The sequence below is a fragment of the Myxocyprinus asiaticus genome, chromosome 24, assembly GCF_019703515.2.
Source record: "Myxocyprinus asiaticus isolate MX2 ecotype Aquarium Trade chromosome 24, UBuf_Myxa_2, whole genome shotgun sequence".
Lineage (NCBI taxonomy): Eukaryota > Metazoa > Chordata > Actinopteri > Cypriniformes > Catostomidae > Myxocyprinus > Myxocyprinus asiaticus.
The window spans coordinates 36,887,910-36,910,081 of NC_059367.1; the positions used below are offsets into that span (position 1 = coordinate 36,887,910).

General features: G+C 41.7%; 1 protein-coding gene across 3 annotated transcripts in view; it reads left to right on the forward strand.

Moving 5' to 3' along the window:
• LOC127415443 (intermembrane lipid transfer protein VPS13A-like) overlaps window positions 1–22,172 on the forward strand; it is an 81,618-nt gene that overhangs the window by 47,470 nt on the left and 11,976 nt on the right. For 2 of the 3 annotated variants that reach the window (XM_051654166.1, XM_051654168.1), the window contains exons 50-60: window positions 4,889–5,020; window positions 5,111–5,241; window positions 8,927–9,013; window positions 15,165–15,291; window positions 15,630–15,856; window positions 16,134–16,287; window positions 16,761–16,907; window positions 17,336–17,417; window positions 18,227–18,296; window positions 20,980–21,094; window positions 21,700–21,813. In XM_051654166.1, coding sequence (XP_051510126.1) covers window positions 4,889–5,020; window positions 5,111–5,241; window positions 8,927–9,013; window positions 15,165–15,291; window positions 15,630–15,856; window positions 16,134–16,287; window positions 16,761–16,907; window positions 17,336–17,417; window positions 18,227–18,296; window positions 20,980–21,094; window positions 21,700–21,813 — 1,386 coding nt within the window. The remainder of the gene's footprint in view (window positions 1–4,888; window positions 5,021–5,110; window positions 5,242–8,926; window positions 9,014–15,164; window positions 15,292–15,629; window positions 15,857–16,133; window positions 16,288–16,760; window positions 16,908–17,335; window positions 17,418–18,226; window positions 18,297–20,979; window positions 21,095–21,699; window positions 21,814–22,172) is intronic. The other variant, XM_051654167.1, reaches the window with a different exon arrangement.

The window sequence follows — 22,172 nt, forward strand, 5'->3', positions numbered from 1 at the left end:
CAAACGTCACTGGTTCTTCAGTGTGGTGTGACGTCAAAAATCAGATGTTCAGTAAATAGCAACCAATTTCGGTCTGTTCCTCACACAAAGCTGTCGTATGGCTTCAGAAGACGTGAAATATAGCGTCATAATGACTACTACAGTGTTTTTATTTAGTTTTTTGTACTGTTTGGAGCTTGAAAGAGGGGGTCACTATGAACTGTCACTGGATGGAAAAGAGCTGTTTAAAGAGTTGTAAAAATTTCTCATTTTGTGTTCCACGCTGTGGCGGCAGGGGCGTGGTCGAGCATTCTTCCAGAGAGGGAGAAAGCGGTAAGGGTACACACCTGAGCGCCATAATATCTAACACCTGTTTCTGATTGCAGTAAGCAATGGGGAGAGCGATTAAAAGAGGGACCATGCCAGAGACGAGGAGAGAGAGCTAAGCTTCAGAGCCGTGTGTGTGTGTTTAAAGAACTGTTCCGCTGAAAAGTGAGTTGTTTGTTTGAGTGTATAAATAAATCTACCATTTGAGTTTGAAGTTCCCCGTCCTCTGCTTCCTCCTGCTGTGATCCGTTATACTGGTGGCAAAACCCGGGAGTTTGGAGGAAGTATACGCCGGCATGGAGTCCTCACTGTTGGCGGAAATCATCCAGTCCCTCGCCAGCATGCACCATTCACAAGATCAGGCCCTGCTTGAGCTTCGCAAGGACCAGGATCGTCAGTTCCAGGAGGTGCTCCAGGCTCAAGCAGAGGACCGGCAGGCGATCCGGTGCTTACTGCACCAGGAGAAAGCAGCCCCCATGCCTCTGGTCGCCCTCTTGAAAATGGGGGCAGAAGATGATCCGGAGGCATTCTTGGACATATTTGAGCGAATGGCCGAGATCTGAAGGTGGCCGCATGCCCAGTAGGCGGCCAGACTCATTCCATTGTTGTCTGGGGAAGCCCAGCTCTCAGCTCAACAACTACCGGCGGCGAGTATCTTGGTGTATGATGATCTGAGGAAGACCATCCTGCAGCGGGTCAGCCGCAGCACCAAACAGCACCGAAAACGTTTCCGCTTGAAGCTGGACGTGCATGGCCGCCCGTTTGCCTTCACTCAACAGCTCTGTGATGCCTGCTGGAAGTGGCTGCTGGCTGAGGACTGCTAGGCCGAAGGAGTCATCAATCTAGTGGTGCTGGAACAGCGGAGTGGGTCCAGTGCCACCCCCCGGCGTCGCTGGAAGAAGCCGTCCAACTGGCTGAGGACCATATGTCGGCATTTCAGAGGGCGGAAGAGCCCTCCCACTCTCTCTCCCGTCACTCTAATTCCCCCTCTCTCACTCTTCCCCTTTTTTTCAGCCTACCCTGGCTCCCCAAAGGCACAGGAATGTCCCGCCGAAGCTGGCTACCGGTTCACGGGGGATTTCCCTGCCGCCGGTGCCCTCTATGTCTCGTCACTCTCCCCCTCAGGTGGCTGAACTGTCACAAGTGCAGACGTAGCGCCTGGGCTGGCCTGCAGGATTTGCGAGGAACCCCGGCATTTCCGGAACCAATGCCCCATGATGGAGCTGGGAACATTGGTCCGCGTACCCGACACACCGCGGGCTGCCCCCAATCGAGCTGGAGCATACAGAATACCGGTGAGTGTCAAGGGGAGTACGCATCAAACCTTGGTGGATACTGGCTGCAATCAGACCACTATACACTAATGTTTGGTTCAAGACGAGGCTTTTGGCACAGGTAAAAGGTTGAAGGTGAGGTGTGTGTGCATGGGGATATTCATGATGTAGTGGCACTCATTATTAAATTTCGGGGGTAAAATCATAGAGTGGAGGCTGCGGTTAGTTCCCACCTCACCCATCCACTAATTTTGGGAACTAATTGGCAACAATTTAAAACTGAACCGACTAATGGCCCGTTTCTATTGGCTGGGCATTCGTGGGGATGTTCGCAGGTGGTGTGCTGCATGCCGTGAATGTCAGCTGGTGAATCCGCTGGCCACCCCAAGAGCGCCATTGCACCCCCTTCTGTTAATAGAGGTCCCCTTCGAAAGAAATGGCATGGACCTTGTCGGACCATTGGAACGGACTGCACGCGGACATCGCTTTGTATTGGTTCTGGTGGACTATGCAACGCGATATCCGGAAGCAGTGCCTCTGCGCAACATCTCAGCACATAGTGTTGCGGAGACACTTTTCAGATTAATCTCCTGAGTGGGGATTCCGAAAGAAATCCTCACTGATCAGGGCACTACGTTCATGTCACAGACACTTCGCAAACTATATGAATTGCTGGGTATTAAATCGATTCGCACCAGTGTTTACCACCCACAGACAGACGGGTTGGTGGAACGATTTAATAAAACCCTGAAAAATATGATTCGTAAGTTTGTTCGTGAGAGTGCTAGGAATTGGGACAAGTGGCTCGATCCCCTGTTATTTGCAGTTTGAGAGGTCCCGCAAGCCTCCACCATGTTTTCCCCATTTGAATTGTAGTATGGGCATCGACCGCGTGGTGTGCTCATCATCCTGCGGGAAGCTTGGGAGAAGGGACCTTCGAACAGTAAAAATGAAATTCAGTACGTTCTTGATCTTAGAGCAAAGCTCCACACCTTGGGTCAACTAACACAGGAAAATTTGCTCCAAGCTCAAGAACGTCAAAGCCGACTGTATGAAGGGCACTCGGCTACGGGAATTTGCACCGGGAGAAGTGCTTGTATTACTCCCAACATTGAGCTCTAAATTGCTCGCCAAGTGGCAAGGGCCCTTTGAGGTCACACGACGTGTAGGAGATCTTGATTATGAGGTAAGGCGAACAGATAGAGGTGACACACGTCAAATATACCATCTCAACCTCCTGAAATTATGGACGGAGGTGGTCCCTGTGACATTTGCGACGGTAGTTCCAGAAAGGGAGGAGCTCAGGCCGGAGGTGAAGTTAAAAGCCAATCATGTCACCCTTGTGGAGACTGCCTCTTGCTGTCACAGAGGTTGCAAAAATAATTTGCAGATGTGTTCTCTTCTCTGCCTGGGTGCACAAATCTCAGAGCACCACATCAAGACAACACCCGGGTTAGTGGTATGCACTCGTCCCTAACGGCTTCCCGAACACAAGAAATAAAGTTGTTCAGGAAAAATAAGATGCAATGCTCGATATGGGAGTAATAGAAGAATCCCACAGTGATTGATCCAGCCCGGTCATTCTAGTCCCTAAGAGTGATGGATCAGTACGATTCTGTGTGGATTATAGAAAAGTCAATGCGGTGTCTAAATTTGACACATACCCAATGCCTCGTATTGATGAGTTACTTGATCGGTTGGACACAGCTCGCTTTTACTCGACACTTGATTTGACAAAGAGTTAGTGGTCGATCCCCTTAATGCTGATGTCCCATGAAAAAATTTCTTTCTCCACACCATTTGGCTTACACCAATTGTGACCCTTCCGTTCGATTTGTTCGGGGCCCCGGCTACATTTCAGCGCCTTATGGACCGAGTCCTCAGACCACACTCTGCTTATGCCGAGTGGCAAAGGCACTTGCAGCATCTGAGGGCTGTTCTGAGGTCACTGCGAAGTGCAGGACTCACAGCAAACCCCAAGTATTGCACAATTGGACAGGTGGAGGTACGGTATCTGGGGTCCACTTGGGTCACGGGCAGGTGCGTCCCCAAATTGATAAGACCGCAGTGATTTCGACCTACCCAAGACCAAAAAGGAGGAGAAACAGTTCCTGGGGCTGGCTGGCTACTATAGAAGGTTTGTCCCTAATTATTCGGCAGCCACCAGCCCGCTGACAGATCTGACTAAAAAGGGAGCACCAGATCCGGTCCGGTGGACGGAGCAGTGTCAACAGGCGTTTACACGGGTGAAAGCTGCATTTTGTGGCGGACCGCTTTTACATTCACCCGATTTCTTTCTTTCTCCCTTTCATTTTACAGATGGATGCCAGTGCTGTACATTAGTCGCAAGCTCTGTCAGAGGGAGACCTAAGTACAGCTCCATTGAAAAAGAGCATCTTGCCATCAGCTGGGCCATCCTCACTCTCCGGTACTACCTGTTGGGGCGTGCCTTCACCCTCTGTTCAGATCACGCCCTGCTCCAGTGGCTCAACCGCATGAAAGATACCAAAGCACGGATCACCCGGTGGTATCTGACTCTTCAGCTGTTTAAGTTCAAGGTGGTCCACAGGCCGGGGGTGCAGATGATGGTCACGGACTTCCTCTCCAGAAATGGGGGGGGGAGTGGTGGGCAGGCCAGATGACGCCCAGGCCTGAGTCGGGTGGTGGGGGTATGTGGTGGCAGGGGTGTGGTCGAGCATTTGTCTGAAGAGAGAAAGCGGTAAGGGTACACACCTGAGAGCTATAATATCCAACACCTGTTTCTGATTGCAGTAAGCACTGGGGAGAGCGATTTAAAAAGAGGGACGACGCCAGAGACGAGGAGAGCCGAGCTTCAGAGCTGTGTGTGTGTGTTTAAAGAACTGTTCCGCTGAAAAGCAAGCTGTTTGTTTGAGTATAAATAAATCTACCGTTTGTGTTTGAAGGTCCCGTCCTCAGCTTCCTGCTTCTAAGAGTGAAAGAGATCCGTTACACATGCAATTAATAACAACAAATGGTTTGGAATGACATGAAAGTGACAGAATTGTGATTTTTGGGTGAACTATTTATTTAATATTCTCATATTTTTAATGGTTAGGGTTAGGGAATTTCTAAAAATGTCATCCACTAAAGATTACTAATTACTTCCAAATTGTAATCAGATTACGCTACTCAGTACTTCATGGAAAAAGTATGTTACTGAATACTTTTACGTTACTTTCCAAAACCCCTACAAACACGTTCAAACTAGAGGGCATAGGCTACTTTTTTGCTATAAATGTAATTAGATTACACAAAGTGTGCACTTTTGAAATCTGTTTACTCCTTAGGCTGCCATTCCGTTCTGGCCAGAGAGAGACTCAAAGAAACTTCGAATGACAGTTGAAGGCTGTCAATCATCTCCAAGAGCCTTTGACTTCCACCAACCAGAGAACTGCCTCTTACTGCACTTGGACAAAACTGTAAGTTACTATTACCTACATTGACTGTGAGACACACAAACAAACACCCTCTGCCTCAATTCATCACTTTTTGTGTCCTCTTTACTCTAGCTGGGTGGTATTATTGTGGACGTAAATCTGACAGAACATTCTGTTGTGATCCGGTTCTCTGATTATTATGACGGTGCGGCTCCATTCCTTCTCATCAACCACACGGAGGAGATGCTACAGTTTCACCAGAGGTAAGAATGACAACCTCACAGTGTGATTTTGCTTGGTTCGACTGTTCCATAACCTATTTGTCCACCTTTTTGTAATAACTACGTGATTGTCAAACAAACAGAAGTGGTCATTCTGCTGTGTTAATCATTATCAGCAGTCTTGTCAATGGTTAGTGCACACATTTTGTGCTTTAGTGAATTGAGTAAATGTTGTGTAAACAGTTTCATTTAAACTCAGTAATTTAATGTTTGTCTTGCTTGCTATCATTGACCCCATTTCCACCTGGTATTAAGATGCATTTTGGGGTGATCCAATCACATGTGGTCAGCCCTAAATACAGGTGTAAACAGGGTCTAAAGCGTTTTGTGATTGGATCACAAAACCACATACCTACAGGTGCATCTCAATAAATTAGAATGTCGTGGAAAAGTTCATTTATTTCAGTAATTCAACTCAAATTGTGAAACTCGTGTATTAAATAAATTCAGTGCACACAGACTGAAGTAGTTTAAGTCTTTGGTTCTTTTAATTGTGATGATTTTGGCTCACATTTAACAAAAACCCACCAATTCACTATCTCAACAAATTAGAATATGGTGACATGCCAATCAGCTAATCAACTCAAAACACCTGCAAAGGTTTCCTGAGCCTTCAAAATGGTCTGTCAGTTTGGTTCACTAGGCTACACAATCATGGGGAAGACTGCTGATCTGACAGTTGTCCAGAAGACAATCACTGACACCCTTCACAAGGAGGGTAAGCCACAAACATTCATTGCCAAAGAAGCTGGCTGTTCACAGAGTGCTGTATCCAAGCATGTTAACAGAAAGTTGAGTGGAAGGAAAAAGTGTGGAAGAAAAAGATGCACAACCAACCGAGAGAACCGCAGCCTTATGAGGATTTTCAAGCAAAATTGATTCAAGAATTTGGGTGAACTTCACAAGGAATGGACTGAGGCTGGGGTCAAAGCATCAAGATCCACCACACACAGACGTGTCAAGGAATTTGGCTACAGTTGTCGTATTCCTCTTGTTAAGCCACTCCTGAACCACAGACAATGTCAGAGGCATCTTACCTGGGCTAAGGAGAAGAAGAACTGGACTGTTGCCCAGTGGTCCAAAGTCCTCTTTTCAGATGAGAGCAAGTTTTGTATTTCATTTGGAAACCAAGGTCCTAGAGTCTGGAGGAAGGGTGGAGAAGCTCATAGCCCAAGTTGCTTGAAGTCCAGTGTTAAGTTTCCACAGTCTGTGATGATTTGGGGTGCAATGTCATCTGCTGGTGTTGGTCCATTGTGTTTTTTGAAAACCAAAGTCACTGCACCCGTTTACCAAGATATTTTGGAGCACTTCATGCTTCCTTCTGCTGACCAGCTTTTTAAAGATGCTGATTTCATTTTCCAGCAGGATTTGGCACCTGCCCACACTGCCAAAAGCACCAAAAGTTGGTTAAATGACCATGGTGTTGGTGTGCTTGACTGGCCAGCAAACTCACCAGACCTGAACCCCATAGAGAATCTATGGGGTATTGTCAAGAGGAAAATGAGAAACAAGAGACCAAAAAATGCAGATGAGCTGAAGGCCACTGTCAAAGAAACCTGGGCTTCCATACCACCTCAGCAGTGCCACAAACTGATCATCTCCATGCCACGCCGAATTGAGGCAGTAATTAAAGCAAAAGGAGCCCCTACCAAGTATTGAGTACATATACAGTAAATGAACATACTTTCCAGAAGGCCAACAATTCACTAAAAATGTTTTTTTTTTATTGGTCTTATGATGTATTCTAATTTGTTGAGATAGTGAATTGGTGGGTTTTTGTTAAATGTGAGCCAAAATCATCACGATTAAAAGAACCAAAGGCTTAAACTACTTCAGTCTGTGTGCATTGAATTTATTTAATACACGAGTTTCACAATTTGAGTTGAATTACTGAAATAAATGAACTTTTCCACGACATTCTAATTTATTGAGATGCACCTGTATGTGGTCAGAAACGCATGTGACCACATCACATTTGAGGTGTAAATGCTTATCCGTCCTGTATGCATCCCGGCAACAGTGAAGCGCCACCCCTCACCTGTCAATCAACCGCTGCGCTAAAACAGTTTAAACTTTGCCGGTTACAAGAGGCTTTAAAAGGAAATAACCGTCCGATTGGAAATTTTTTAAAAAGCGGATACATACACAAGAGCTTCATGGATCTTCTTTAGTGTGTCTGATATCAACATAGATGACAAGCATGAACACCTGAAGCTCCTTAAATAAAGGTAATCCACTAAAATAATGGATAATTCTGCTTGAAATGTTGCATTTGTGCTTAGATTAAATTTCAACCGCATCTGGGAGAAACAGTGCACCGTTTGTTTCGCATTTTCTTTGTCTTTTGTGACTTTGTTTATGATCATGCAGTAACACTGACATATTTATTGATGTATATAACGTCATGAAACAGAGAACCTCCCCTCCAAATCCGAACACATGTGGTCACAGGAGACGCTTTTAAGTGACCAGGTGTAAACAGCGAAGTGTCTCATCTGACCACATGTGATCGGATCACCCGTGACGCCTTGTAATACCAGGTGTGAACAGGGACATTGAGTTGTATTATACACATAGATATTATATAGGCGCTAGGGCACCCTGGTGACCTTGGGGTCAGTGATATTTTGTTTTTGTTTTTTTAAACCATTAACAATGCACAAAAAATGCAATTCACACAAAACAATTACTTAAAATAAATACACCTCTTCTGTGATGAACATGTTTTCAGTTTCTGAGTTCAAAATCATTTTGATATTTTTTCTGGGGCATAAAGTTAAAATTGTCATGTGGTGTAACCGTTCAGAGACAGTAATAAAAATTCAGTCTCATTAAAAGTTGAAATTCTTGAAAAAAAATTAATGTTGGCATGAGTAGTGCTTTTATTAATATTTCTTAAAAAACAACTGTTTTAAAAAATATATTCATATTTACAAAACCTCTTTAGACCCTCATGTGATCAGACATTTTTATGAAAAGGCACATTATGTTCAGGTCATGTGCTGTAACCCTGAGAAAACTTCTAGATATTATTGACTGAAAAAGATACAAATAAAATCATGATATTTTAACTTTAAAATTGATACCTTGCAAAATGTGTTTTAAAACTTTTTTGAAGTTAATGATTAAGTTGTTTACACTCATGTGTTCAAGGTGCAAGGAAAGTATTTGAATACCTTTTACCCGATGGTTATGCAACATGACAATTTTTAAGTAATTTTTTTTTAATGCTATAAATGTTTATAAAAAATGTATGAAATCAAACTGAACACAAATAATATTATTATATATATTCTATGAACTTGACATTTGTGTTTTAAACTAGATTTTTAAAAGATTTCTTATTTTTAATCACCTTGGACAACCTTGTTTTTCTGTGACCCTTTGTCCTGTTTAGCTTAATTCTGGGTACAAATTTGTCCCCAAACTATAGCACACACACACACACACACACACACACACACACACATACATTTCTCATCTAATTATTATTCTGCATGGACTTCACAAGACTTCACACTTTAGTCTGTATGGGGTTTTTTTTACCTCCTGATTTATCTGTTTTGAGCTGTCATTTTTTTATTTTTTGTCACTGTTCTGTGTTTGTGTTGAAAGAGTGTGTTATGTTTTATTTTGTTGCATTTGTTTATTTCCTTTAACCTTCTAGCTGCAGGAAGCAGAAAGGGTCTACTTGGATTCGAGATGAGCTACTGGATCTCTCTTTATCAGGGGGGGATGAGACCAGTTCCGTTGGGTACACACATACACATTAACATAGGTTGAGATGCATGAAAATCTCTTTTTAAAGTCTTTCCTTTCCTTGCAAACTGCTAACGTGATGTAAATGTGTGGTGAAGGGATTTATTCTGCAAAGAAAATCAATTCTCAAAACTCCAATTCCTTCCACAGACTTCAATGTTGGAGTGTGAATTGAAGTTTACAGTTTTCCTTTCTCTTCTCTGATTATTTTGTCTTTTTTGTGCTTTTTGACAAGACAAAAGGAAAGTTACCAACTTGCTTCCTGTTTCTGTGGTTACAGCTGATGTATTTCCATTTCCTAACATATATTTTTTACACTTCTCCTGTGACTAGGTGGAACTATCTTCTGATGAAATGTAAACGGCATGAATAATTTTCCTGATTTATCTCATCGGAGACTTTAGTTTTTAGTTTTTTTTCCTTTGGCTTTTTAAAGGGAAGTTGAGGGTGTGCTGTATCCTGTGGTGCTCTACTATTAAACTGCCTGTATATCATGTGTAATTTATTCTTGGGTATCAGCTTTCAGTAATTTCTAAAATATTGATGGTTTGCTACAGTGATGACTTTTGAATCCGTTTTACATGTGGCTGCATTTCTGTCATGGTGATTTTAACTTTATTAGGTTTCTCTCAAATGACAAAGACATTTTCAAACAAACTTCAACAAACTCTACTATACACAAACTTTATCACATAAAACTTCCTCAAAGAGAAAATGCATGCCAATTTGTTAAAAATATATGTCAAATCAAATCAAATCAAATCACTTTATTGTCACACAGCCATATACACAAGTGCAATGGTGTGTGAAATTCTTGGGTGCAGTTCCGATCAACATAGCAGTCGTGACAGTGATGAGACATATACCAATTTACAATAACATCAAATTAACACAACACAATTTAAACATCTGTTATACATAATTAAACTCGACTTAAAACATCAAATTAACACAGCACAATTTAAACATCTGTTATACATAATTAAACTCGACTTAAAACATCAAATTAACACAGCACAATTTAAACATCTGTTATACATAATTACACAACTTAAAACATCAAATTAACACAACACAATTTAAACATCTGTTATACACAATTACACTCAACAATATACAATAATAACATACATTGCACAGTATACAATATGCGGTTTTTTTTTTTTTTTTTTTGTTTTTTACTATATAGATACACATTATTCAATAAAAATTAAAATATATATGAAAAAAGTATATATATAGAATGTACAGTATTGTACTGTATTGACATTCAGGCTGTCGGTTGATAGTCAGTTGTTAAGAGAGACATAATATAATGACAGTAATATAATTTATGACAGTCCGGTGTGAGATAAAAGAGTAATAAAGTGCAGGGATGATGTATTTTGATCGTGGGAGATCAAGAGTTCAGAAGTCTGATTGCTTGGGGGAAGAAGCTATCATGGAGTCGGCTGGTGCGTGTCCTGATGCTGCGATACCGCCTACCTGATGGTAGCAGTGAGAACAGCCCATGGCTCGGGTGGCTGGAGTCTCTGATGATCCTCCGAGCTTTTTTCACACACCGCCTTGTATATATTTCCTGGAGGGAGGGAAGCTCACCTCCGATGATGTGTTTGGCAGTTCGCACCACCCTTTGCAGTGCTTTGCGGTTGTGGGCAGTGCTATTGCCGTACCAGGCGGAGATGCAGCCAGTCAGGATGCTCTCCACAGTGCAGGTGTAGAACCGTGTGAGGATGTGGCGGTTCATTCCAAACTTCCTCAGCCGTCTCAGGAAGAAAAGGCGCTGATGAGCCTTCTTCACAACGACTTCAGTGTGGACGGACCATGTGAGTTCCTCAGTGATGTGGACACCCAGGAACTTGAAGCTGCTGACTCTCTCCACTGGTGCCCCATTGATGGTGATGGGACTGTGTTCTCTGTCTTTTCTTCTGAAGTCCACCACAAGCTCCTTTGTCTTACTGACGTTGAGGGAGAGGTTGTGCTCCTGACACCAGTGTGTCAGAGTGTGCACCTCCTCTCTGTAGGCTGTTTCATCATTGTCAGTGATCAGACCTACCACCGTCGTGTCATCAGCAAACTTAATGATGGCATTGGAGTTATGTGTTGCCACACAGTCATGTGTGTACAGGGAATACAGTAGTGGGCTGAGAACACAGCCCTGCGGGGCTCCAGTGTTGAGGGTCAGTGATGAGGAGATGTTGCTGCCTATTCTAACCACCTGGCGTCTGCTTGACAGGAAGTCCAGGATCCAGCTGCACAGCGAGCTGTTTAAGCCCAGAGCCCGGAGTTTCTCATCTAGCTTGGAGGGCACTATGGTGTTGAATGCTGAGCTGTAGTCTACAAACAGCATTCTCACATAAGTGTTCTTTTTTTCCAGGTGGGAGAGAGCAGTGTGTATTGTAGATGCAATGGCATCATCAGTGGAGCGGTTGTTGCGGTAAGCAAACTGCAGCGGGTCAAGATTGAGTGGCAATACAGAGCAGATGTAATCTCTGATTAGTCTCTCAAAACATTTGCTGATGATGGGGGTCAGAGCAACAGGACGCCAGTCATTTAAACAAGTTATTTTTGATTGTTTTGGTACAGGCACAATGGTGGATGTTTTAAAGCATGTGGGGACTACAGACAAAGAGAGGGAAAGGTTGAAAATCTCCGTAAAAACACCAGCCAGCTGGTTCGCGCACGCTCTGATGACGCGGCCCGGAATGCCGTCTGGACCCGCGGCTTTGCGGATATTCACCCGTCGGAATGATCGGGTTACATCCGCTACAGAGACGGAGAGTGAACTAACCTCTGTAGCTTCGGCCGTGAGAGCTCTCTCCGCGAGGGCGGTGTTATTTCCCTCGAAACGAGCATAAAAAGTATTTAGCTCATCTGGGAGAGAGGCAGCGGTGTTCATGGCGGAGTTTTTATTCCCTTTAAAGTCCGTGATGATGTTAATTCCCTGCCACATGCTTCTAGAGTTGGTGGTGTTAAACTGTCCTACAATCTTACTCCTGTACTGGCGTTTTGCTGTTTTGATAGTTTTTCGGAGGGCATAACTGGCTTGTTTATGCTCCTCCGCGTTCCCGGAATTAAAAGCGGAGGTCCACACATTAAGTGCTGCGCGAACATCGCTGTTGATCCACGGCTTCTGATTCGGATAGATTCGCACAGTTCTGGTCGGAATCACTTCCTCTACACACGTTCTGATGAAGCACATTACGCTATCAGCGTAAAGCTCGATGTCGTCATCAGAGGCGGACCGGAACATCTCCCAGTCCGTGCGATCAAAACAGTCTTGTAGCGTAGAGTCTGATTGGTCCGACCAGCACTGGATCGTTCTGAGGGTGGGTGCTTCCTGTTTCAGTTTCTGCCTGTAAGCGGGCAGAAGCAGAATGGAAGAGTGGTCCGATTTTCCAAATGGTGGGCGGGGGAGGGATTTGTAGCCATCCCGGAACGGAGAGTAGCAATGGTCCAAAACCCGGTCCCCTCGTGTGTTGAAACTAATGTGCTGGTGATATTTTGGTGCGACTGATTTTAAACTGGCTTTATTAAAGTCCCCGGTCACAATGAACGCGGCCTCAGGGTGCGCGGTTTCCTGCTCACTTATACTCCCATACAGTTCCTTGAGTGCCCGGTCTGTGTCGGCTTGTGGGGGGATGTACACAGCAGTGATAATGACCGCTGTGAATTCCCTCGGTAGCCAGAATGGTCGACACAGAAGCATAAGAAATTCCAGATCAGGAGAACAGAAAGACTTGATAGAATGTATGTTCCTCTGATCGCACCAGGATTTGTTGATCATAAAACATACACCACCTCCTCTAGTTTTACCTGAGAGGTCTTTCGCTCTGTCCGCTCGGAGCATGGAAAACCCCGCGGGTTCAATGGCTGAGTCTGGAATCTCCGCAGACATCCAAGTTTCCGTAAGGCAGATAACGCAGCAGTCCCTCGTCTCTCGTTGGAAAGAGATCCGCGCTTTCAGCTCGCAGAGCTTGTTATCCAGAGACTGAACATTTGCCAGTAGAATAGTGGGTAGCGGGGGTCGATTTGCGCGGCGTCTTACTCTGATGAGAACGCCGGCTCTGTTTCCCCTTTTCCTCCTGCGTTTCCGCGGCCGTGCTGCCCAGACAAAGGGCTCCGCTTGCGTGTTTGTAAACAGCGGGTCGGCATTGAGGAATGTGAAGTCCGGTTTACGGTGTGAGATCGCTGAGCCAATGTCCAAAAGTGTTTGTCTGTCGTAGACAATAAGGCAGGCAACATCCAAGACAAGAAACATAAGAATTGTAAACAAAACAAACAAACCATTGCTAAGTTGTGTCGGAGCTCGCAACGCAGCAGCCATACTCGGCGCCATCTTGAGTCCAAAAAAGTGTTGTTCAATAGGGTTGTCAATTAAAATTTTTAATCAAATTATTCACATGATGTGCTGATTAATTAAAATAATTGCAGTTAATCACATATCAAAATTAGCTGGGAAAAGGCCCTGAAATAAAGATAATTTAACCCTTTAAGCTCTGAGGTTGTTTTTAAAGATTTCCTGTTTCAGTGGCATTCACAAAATTAAAGGCTTATAACTAGAAAATCAAATAAAAAAATAAATCAAATAAGGAGGATTTGATAAGGAGGGTTAAGTGTTTGGTTGGTATCATTGTAAAGAAAACCTTTTAATAAATTAATGAAATATATTATGATAAATTCTGAAAATCTCAGCCTAAGAAACTGCTTTTTTTACTTTTTTCTTTTTCTGATTTGACATTATATATCTCTGGGTATAAATAAGGTGGCTCTGAAAAACTGCTTTTGTTTTGTTTCCAATCATGTCAACTGTAACTGAGTGAAAATTTGGAAATTGTGTTGATACGACAAAGCAATCAAAAGTTATAACGTTCAAAAATAATTTATCCTAGTTTACAAAAACGTCTCCAAGTGTCCAAAAGTCTCTCCGAACAAATAAAACATAATTGTACATAAGAACTAATTACACATGCAAACAACAATGACTAAAGGTTTGCATAGCATGCAGACATGATTTTAGTAATTATATTTTACAGAATGAGTTTCATTCTGTGCCATTTGTGTCATCGAGTCTGTGTCATGGTATGTCATGTACTTTGCGCCATCTCCTTGTGGCCATATGTAACATTTGTGCTTCATGTGGATTATCTAATGATCTATGCATCCGATTACCTTGTGCGTCAGCTTGTTTGAAAGATAATCACATATAATATTTTATGTTGTTTATTTTTCGTGACGTTATAAGTGAAAATGCGGCATATAAGCAACATCTGTTCACATGAAACAAATGTCAAATGACATATACTTAGCTATTGCTCACTATATTTTTTTCTGTGAGTAAAACAAATTGGCTGGTTGTATAATACTCTTTGAGAGCTGTCCAACAACATATGACACATGACTATTTGATTAGTTTGATGTTTTTACTGATTACAATAATATGTACAGTGCAAAAATTTGTACAAATTATCAAAACCAAAAACAATACCTATTTTGTATTGGTCAAGACCGTAGTTTTTAATATTTTGACTTTTTTTTCTCATGCTCATCCAAGCTTAAAGGGTCAATATATATTGTAAATAATTATAGCATATATTAATTTACATAATTCAAATATATTACATTATTGGGTACCCTAAGCATTGATTAGAGTAGACAATACAAAAAGTGGCGTTATAAGTCAATATAATGTTTATTTTCATATCATTGAGCTACTGTTGGCCTACACTCGACAGCAATCCGTTTTCAATTGAGTTCGCCAGTCTTTCACAGAATTTGTGTGCAGTATTTAATATCACTTTGGTTGCATCATGTTTGAGCATCCCATGCTATAAACACTGCATTTTAAGATGCTGTGTCAAGTTAAAAGTACATTGAACAGCCCCAAGCTGAGGCTGCGATGACTTAACGCATGGGTCAGGGTGCATGATTAATTGTGATAATTTTTTGAATACGTTATTTTTCACATAATAAATCGCACTAAATGCATTAAATTGACAACCCAAGTTTCACTCTGATTGTTCTTTTTACAGTAAAATTACATTGTACTTTAGAGTTTGTTGAACTTTGTTGCAGTTATTAGGCATTTGTGTGAAAATGTTTGGTCATGTAGAAGTATGAAGTAACTGGTGATCTCATTCTGGCAGCTCTCAAGCAGAAATCGATGAGCTGGGTTCAGGTAAGGCAGTGTATTACACATGGACCGAGCCCACTGGCTCACGAATCCTCAGCTGGAAATGGGGCCAGTTCAAAGGAGAGCTCAAAAGTGAAGAGGTGAGAAATCAAAGTTATTTTATCTTCATTTCAGTTTTCATCTGACTTAAGTCTGCTTTTAGGCTGGTTTTTGTTTCAGTTAGTTTTTTGTTTGTTTCTGAAAATGTATGCCATTTATTTTGTAACAAAAGATAACCACCACCTATCATATCTCAGTAACATAGTTGGAAGAGAGCAGGTGGGGAAGAAGAGGAAGTAGCTATCCTGTTATCCATTTAGCTGTCATTTCCGGTCTTTTCTCTACTAAAATATAAAAAAATGGCAAAAAGGCCAATAAACTTCTCTGAAGACATGATACCAAATGTTTGTTTGGGTCTCCATTGTTGTTTGTTCTATAGGACAAGACGGATGTGGGCAAGAAAGGACAACTTTTTGTCATCACATTTTATGAAGGCCTCCAACGTGTAGCGCTGTTCACTACAAATCAGAGTGTTTACAAGCTGATTTGTGAGAGTGAGAAAATGGAGCTGGCTCAACAAGAAATCAGTATCTCATTACAGAACATTGGCATTTCACTGGTCAACAACACCACCAGCCAGGAAGTGGCTTTCATTGGCATCACCAGGTACAGCTGGAGTTCACAGAGGCTTATTTCTAACACATAAGCTCTGTTCCAAAACTTGGTGAGCTGCCTTGCATAGTCAGTACATAGTACAAATATAGTCACTTTACATAGTAGTCTTTTGACTGGCAAAAGGTCTGAGCTCTTTTGCAGCTTAAACTTGCCTAGAACTGCCCACTTGTACTGACATGTAAAGCAATCCATCATAGGTTTTTTTACATGCTGTTTAGGGGCGGGGTTATCTGAGATCTATTATACCATAATAATAGTGTTTGTTCAGTTCTGATGTTGTGTGGGAAACCAAGCCTAACAATCGCAGCCGCTGGAAGGTTTTGAGTGGTAAAGAGGCTGCAGTGTTGGAGCAGTGCTACAGAGATTATGTGGACAGAAGTCCAGTGGACGACACCATCACTGACCAAGAGAACGACTACCAGGTCAGTGCCCCTAAAGACCATTTCACTATTCTGCACTTTATAGTACACTTATAATGTAACCAGTGACAAATGTAATTTAGTTTTACATGAACAAGAAAATCTACGTGATCCTTAGAATTAAACAAGTTTTTGTTACTGTACCTTCAAGACTTTGGTTACACTTTTTATTTTAGTGTCCTTGTTACAGTGTAATTACGCAACTAATTACTGATTATTACTAATTAACAACATTTACTTATTATAGGTTTAGGGTAAGGGTTTGGTTTAGGGTTAGTTGCTTGCAATTATGCATAATTGACTGTTATCACTATAGTCAATACATGTAATATGTGTAACAAGGACACTGTAAAAATGTTTTTACCAAGACTTCGATATGAAAATGACCTCTGTTATGACTGGCTAAACTCTGCATTACAGCGTTTAGATATAGCCATGGTTGTTTAAATCTCTGTCTCTGGATGTATGTTCGTCAGGTGCTGTTTGCTGCTAATGGGTTGGACATGAGAATGTTGCAGCCTTATGACGCTCCTCTCAGGAGGAACTTCCTGCCCGCATTGAAGGTGGAGTACAGTGTTTCCGCCCGACAGAAAGCTTACAGAGTCCAGATCAACAGGATTCAGGTCTGTTTCACACTTACATGAGTAAAAACATGCAGCCACAAAATAAGACCCGTTAGTACAACTGTGGAGCTTGAATCTTACAACTGCCACCCTTAAGAAAATTGAGAGTTCATGGCAAATGTGCAGCAAATTCGCCACTGATCATTTTCACGTGCAAACGAGCTTTGCGGCAAACTTGCGGCAAATTGTCCATTGTTGCCAAAGGTTTGCCGGAGGCTCAACACTGCTGGTGAATAGTTGCAAACTTCTGGCAAACATTTGTGGCGAATCAAAAGCTAATTTGCATGTAAAAATAACAAGCGGCAAGTTTGTGGCTAGTTTAGATTTTTTGTAAACCCTTTCACTGGCCCTTTCACACATGTAACCATTGAACATTATGACTACAATTCACAAAATAACATTGAAATTGTCCCTGTTCACCCATTCAGATCCAAAATCAGTTGCCTGGAGCGATATTCCCATTTGTGTTCTACCCCATCAAACCACCCCAGTCAGTCAGCATGGACTCAGGTCAGTCGCTGTTTACCTTCTCCAGTCTTAGAGCATATTTCTCCCCAAAAATAGAAATTATGTCATTATTTACTCATTCTCATGTTGTTCCAAACCCTTATGTTATTATTTTTTATGTGGGACACAAAAGTTCAAATTTTAGAAAGCGTAACGCAGCTGTTGCCATTTGAGAGCTCATAGTGACCTTGGCTGTCAAGCTGCAAAAGCGACAGAAAAACACCAGAAAAACATTCATCTCATGCGCTTCATACCAAGTGTTCTGAAGCCATATGATAACTTTGTGTGAGAAACAGACTGAAATGTCAGTCAAAATCTTGCCCCCCTGAAGCTCGTGTCTAGCCCATGTTCACATCCAGAAAGTTAAGTTACTACATCTGTGAGAACAAATGCCATTTTGCCGTCATTGACATCAATGAACCAGTTTTGAATCTGAATGCAGATGTGCGCTAGACACAAGCTTTGGTAGAGGTGAACATAAATTTGTGTCTGTTTCTCATTTAAAGCTAGCATATGGCTTAGAAGACTTGGAATATAGTGTAGTGAGCCATAAGGACCAATTTTATGCTCTGTACCAATGTTTCCACTGAATACATAACAGCGTACATGTTTGAAATGACATGAGGGTGGGTAAATATTGACTGAATTTTCATTTTTGGGACAATTTTTCATTGAATGCAGGAAAAGATGTACATAGATTCACAAATTAACACTGGTGAATAGCATCTTTTTATTCAAGAAACTGTTATTTCTTGACTTGGTTGCAGAAGTGATTGTTACTTTTAATGTTAATTTCTATTTTTCTACTAAAGAGCCAAAACCACTTGCTGATGTCAGCATCATCACCAGAGCAGCCGGACACTCTGACATTCTGCGCATCAAGTACAACTCTTTCTTCTACAGTCTCTCTTCCATTTCCTTCCTCTCACTGACTGTGTGTACATGCTCAATTATATTCTGGTATTAATCAGAATTTTGTCATATTCAGATTATCTGAGAAATCTGAATAAAACAGCTGGCCTTACGTGTATTAATTAGAATTTTGGGTCATGTAAACACCTTATATAGAATTTTCACTGGAAATTAATATTCATGTACAGTGCATCCGGAAAGTATTCACAGCGCTTCACTTTTTCCACATTTTGTTATGTTACAGCCTTATTCCAAAAATGATTAAATTCATTATTTTCCTCAAAATTCTACAAACAATACCCCATAATGACAACGTGAAAAGAAGTTTGTTTGAAATCTTTGCAAATTTATTAAAAATAATAAACAAAAAAAATCACATGTACATAAGTATTCACAGCCTTTGCTATGACACTCAAAATTGAGCTCAGGTGCATCCTGATTCCACTGATCATCCATGAGATGTTTCTACAACTTGATTGGAGTCCACCTGTGGTAAATTCAGTTGATTGGACATGATTTAGAAAGGCACACACCTGTCTATATAAGGTCCCACAGTTAACAGTGCATGTCAGAGCACAAACCAAGCCATGAAGTCCAAGGAATTGTCTGTAGACCTCCGAGACAGGATTGCATCGAGGCACAGATCTGGGGAAGGGTACAGAAACATTTCTGCAGCATTGAAGGTCCCACTGAGCACAGTGGCCTCCATCATCCGTAAATGGAAGAAGTTTGGAACTACCAGGACTCTTCCTAGAGCTGGCCGCCCGGCCAAACTGAGCGATCGGGGGAGAAGGGCCTTAGTCAGGGAGGTGACAAAGAACCCGATGGTCACTCTGACAGAGCTCCAGCGTTTCTCTGTGGAGAGAGGAGAACTTTCCAGAAGAACAACCATCTCTGCAGCACTCCACCAATCAGGCCTGTATGGTAGAGTGGCCAGAAGGAAGCCACTCCTCAGTAAAAGGCACATGACAACCCGCCTGGAGTTTGCCAAAACGCACCTGAAGGACTCTCAGACCATGAGAAACAAAGATTGAACTCTTTGGCCTGAATGGCAAGCATCATGTCTGGAGGAAACCAGGCACCGCTCATCACCTGGCCAATACCATCCCTACAGTGAAGCATGGTGGTGGCAGCATCATGCTGTGGGGATGTTTTTCAGCGGCAGGAACTGGGAGACTAGTCAGGATCGAGGGAAAGATGACTGCAGCAATGTACAGAGACATCCTTGATGAAAACCTGCTCCAGAGCGCTCTGGACCTCAGACTGGGGCGAAGGTTCATCTTCCAACAGGACAATGACCCTAAGCACACAGCCAAGATAACAAAGGAGTGGCTACGGGACAACTCTGTGAAATGTCCTTGAGTGGCCCAGCCAGAACCCAGTCTTGAACCCGATTGAACATCTCTGGAGAGATCTGAAAATGGCTGTGCACCGACGCTCCCCATCCAAACTGATGGAGCTTGAGAGGTCCTGCAAAGAAGAATGGGAGAAACTGCCCAAAAATAGGTGTGCCAAGCTTGTAGCATCATACTCAAAAAGACTTGAGGGTGTAATTGGTGCCAAAGGTGCTTCAACAAAGTATTGAGCAAATGCTGTGAATACTTATGTACGTGTGATTTTTATTTTTATTTTTTTTTTTAATACATTTGCAAAGATTTCAAACAAACTTCTTTCACGTTGTCATTATGGGGTATTGTTTGTAGAATTTTGAGGAAAATAATGAATTTAATCCATTTCGGAATAAGGCTGTAACATAACAAAATGTGGAAAAAGTGAAGCGCTGTGAATACTTTCCGGATGCACTGTATATCAGCGCATGTCAAAACAAAGGTAATTCTGGGTGGTATATGATACAGACCATTTTTAAATAACATTTGAAAAACATTAAAAGGAACTTCATAGCATACATTTGTAAGAGTCTCATGGCCTGCGTTTTGCAATTGTGGGACAATTAATACTAAAATTCAACATAATAAATGGCAACAGTAAGCATCTCCAGTATTTTCAGAACAGAATTGCAAGAAAATAATGCATGTGTTAGATGCATCAGATTACACTGATTCCAACAAGCTGAAAAACATTTTCAGAATAAAGTCTTAAAGGGACATTCCACACAAAAATGAAAATTATCTCATTATTTACTCACCCTCATGCCATCCCAGATATGACTTTATTTCTTCTGCTGAACACAAAGATTTTTAGAAGAATATCTTAGCTCTGTAGGTCCATACAATGAAAGTGAATGGTAGCCAGAACTTTGAAGGCCAAAAAAAGCACATAACGGAAACAAAGTAATTCATACAACTCCAGTGGTTAAATCCATATCTTTTAAAGCAACATGATTTTTTTGCCATAAATCTCCACTTTCACTTTCACATTCTTCACATTCAGCCACCTACTGGGCAGGTAAAAAAGGACTTATATATTGATCTGTTTCTCACCCAAACCTATTATATTGCTTCTGATAATATAGATTTAACCACTGGAGTTGTGTGGATTACTTTTATTCTGCCTTTATGTGCTATTTGGACCTTCAAAATTCTGGCCACCATTCACTTGCATTGTATAGTCTACAGTGCTGAAATATTCTTCTAAAAACCTTTGTCTCCTACACATCACTGCACATGATGACTGAGGATTATTGGTTCTGCAGGTATTTTATGGTGTTGATTCAGGAGATGGACCTGCGGATGGATCTTGGGTTTCTGTACGCCATACTAGAAATCTTCACTGACGAACACACTAGTGCTGTCACATCTGAACAGGAGGTAATGCTCTACTACTCTCGAAAAGACCATTATTGATGGTTATGTTGTTGTGTTTTGAATACTGGTGTGCTGGTTTTCCCACCAGGCTTCTTAACTAGGTTAACCAGCGGGAATTCTTTGGTAAACCCGCATCATGAGATAGACCTTGCTGGTCAACCAGCTTCACCAGCCAAGTTTTGCTGTCTACACTGTATTGGAATAACATTTTTACTGCAATTCTGTGAAGGCACTCAATCTACCATTTGTAAAATGCCTTTATTTTAATGGGCCAAATACATTAAAAACCAACGTGAATCAGCAGACAAACGGCCTTCATCAGTACATAATTTAGTATCTTGCAATCATTTTTATAGTGTAGCCTGGATACAGTTAATTCATACATACTCTTAGGTTAACTCTCCATTCATGCCATACATTTGTTTGCCTAATAATGTAACCTAACTACATACTTTCCTTTACTTGACAAGCTTAAAGAAAATTGTATTATGTTTTGTATATTATTATGTATGTTTATGTATACTACAGTATGTGTACATTACATCATACACATAACAAACATGTGTACAAACAGAGTAAAACTCTTGTTGAATATGTGCCTGTTGTAGGTGGAGTCGTTTGTGAAGGATATTGAGTATCTGAAGACTGAACTGAATCATGTGTCTGCGACAGATACCTCCCCCATCAGCCTGTACGAGTACCTCCACATCTCTCCAATAAAGGTCAGTTACCAAAACCTTCTGTAAGCCAAAATCCCTCAGTATAAATTGTATAGTTAGACTTATTTCATCACGACACATCTAAACATTTTGTCTGTCACTTGGGTTTTCATCACATCTCATTGGTCTTAAATCCTGCTCCATATAGCTGTAAATTGTAAACATTGTTTTGGTTGTGAACGACTAAAGAACCAGCTGAGTTAATGATTCAGTGACTCATTGCACATCACACATTAAACACCTTTGTCGCCACCTACTGGCATAAAGATGTAATCTGCAGTTAACGGTTCTTTTGTGAAGAGATTAAAAAGACTTGAGTCTGTGGTATGAATCGAAACCCCCGTATTCTCCCTGTAATCTTG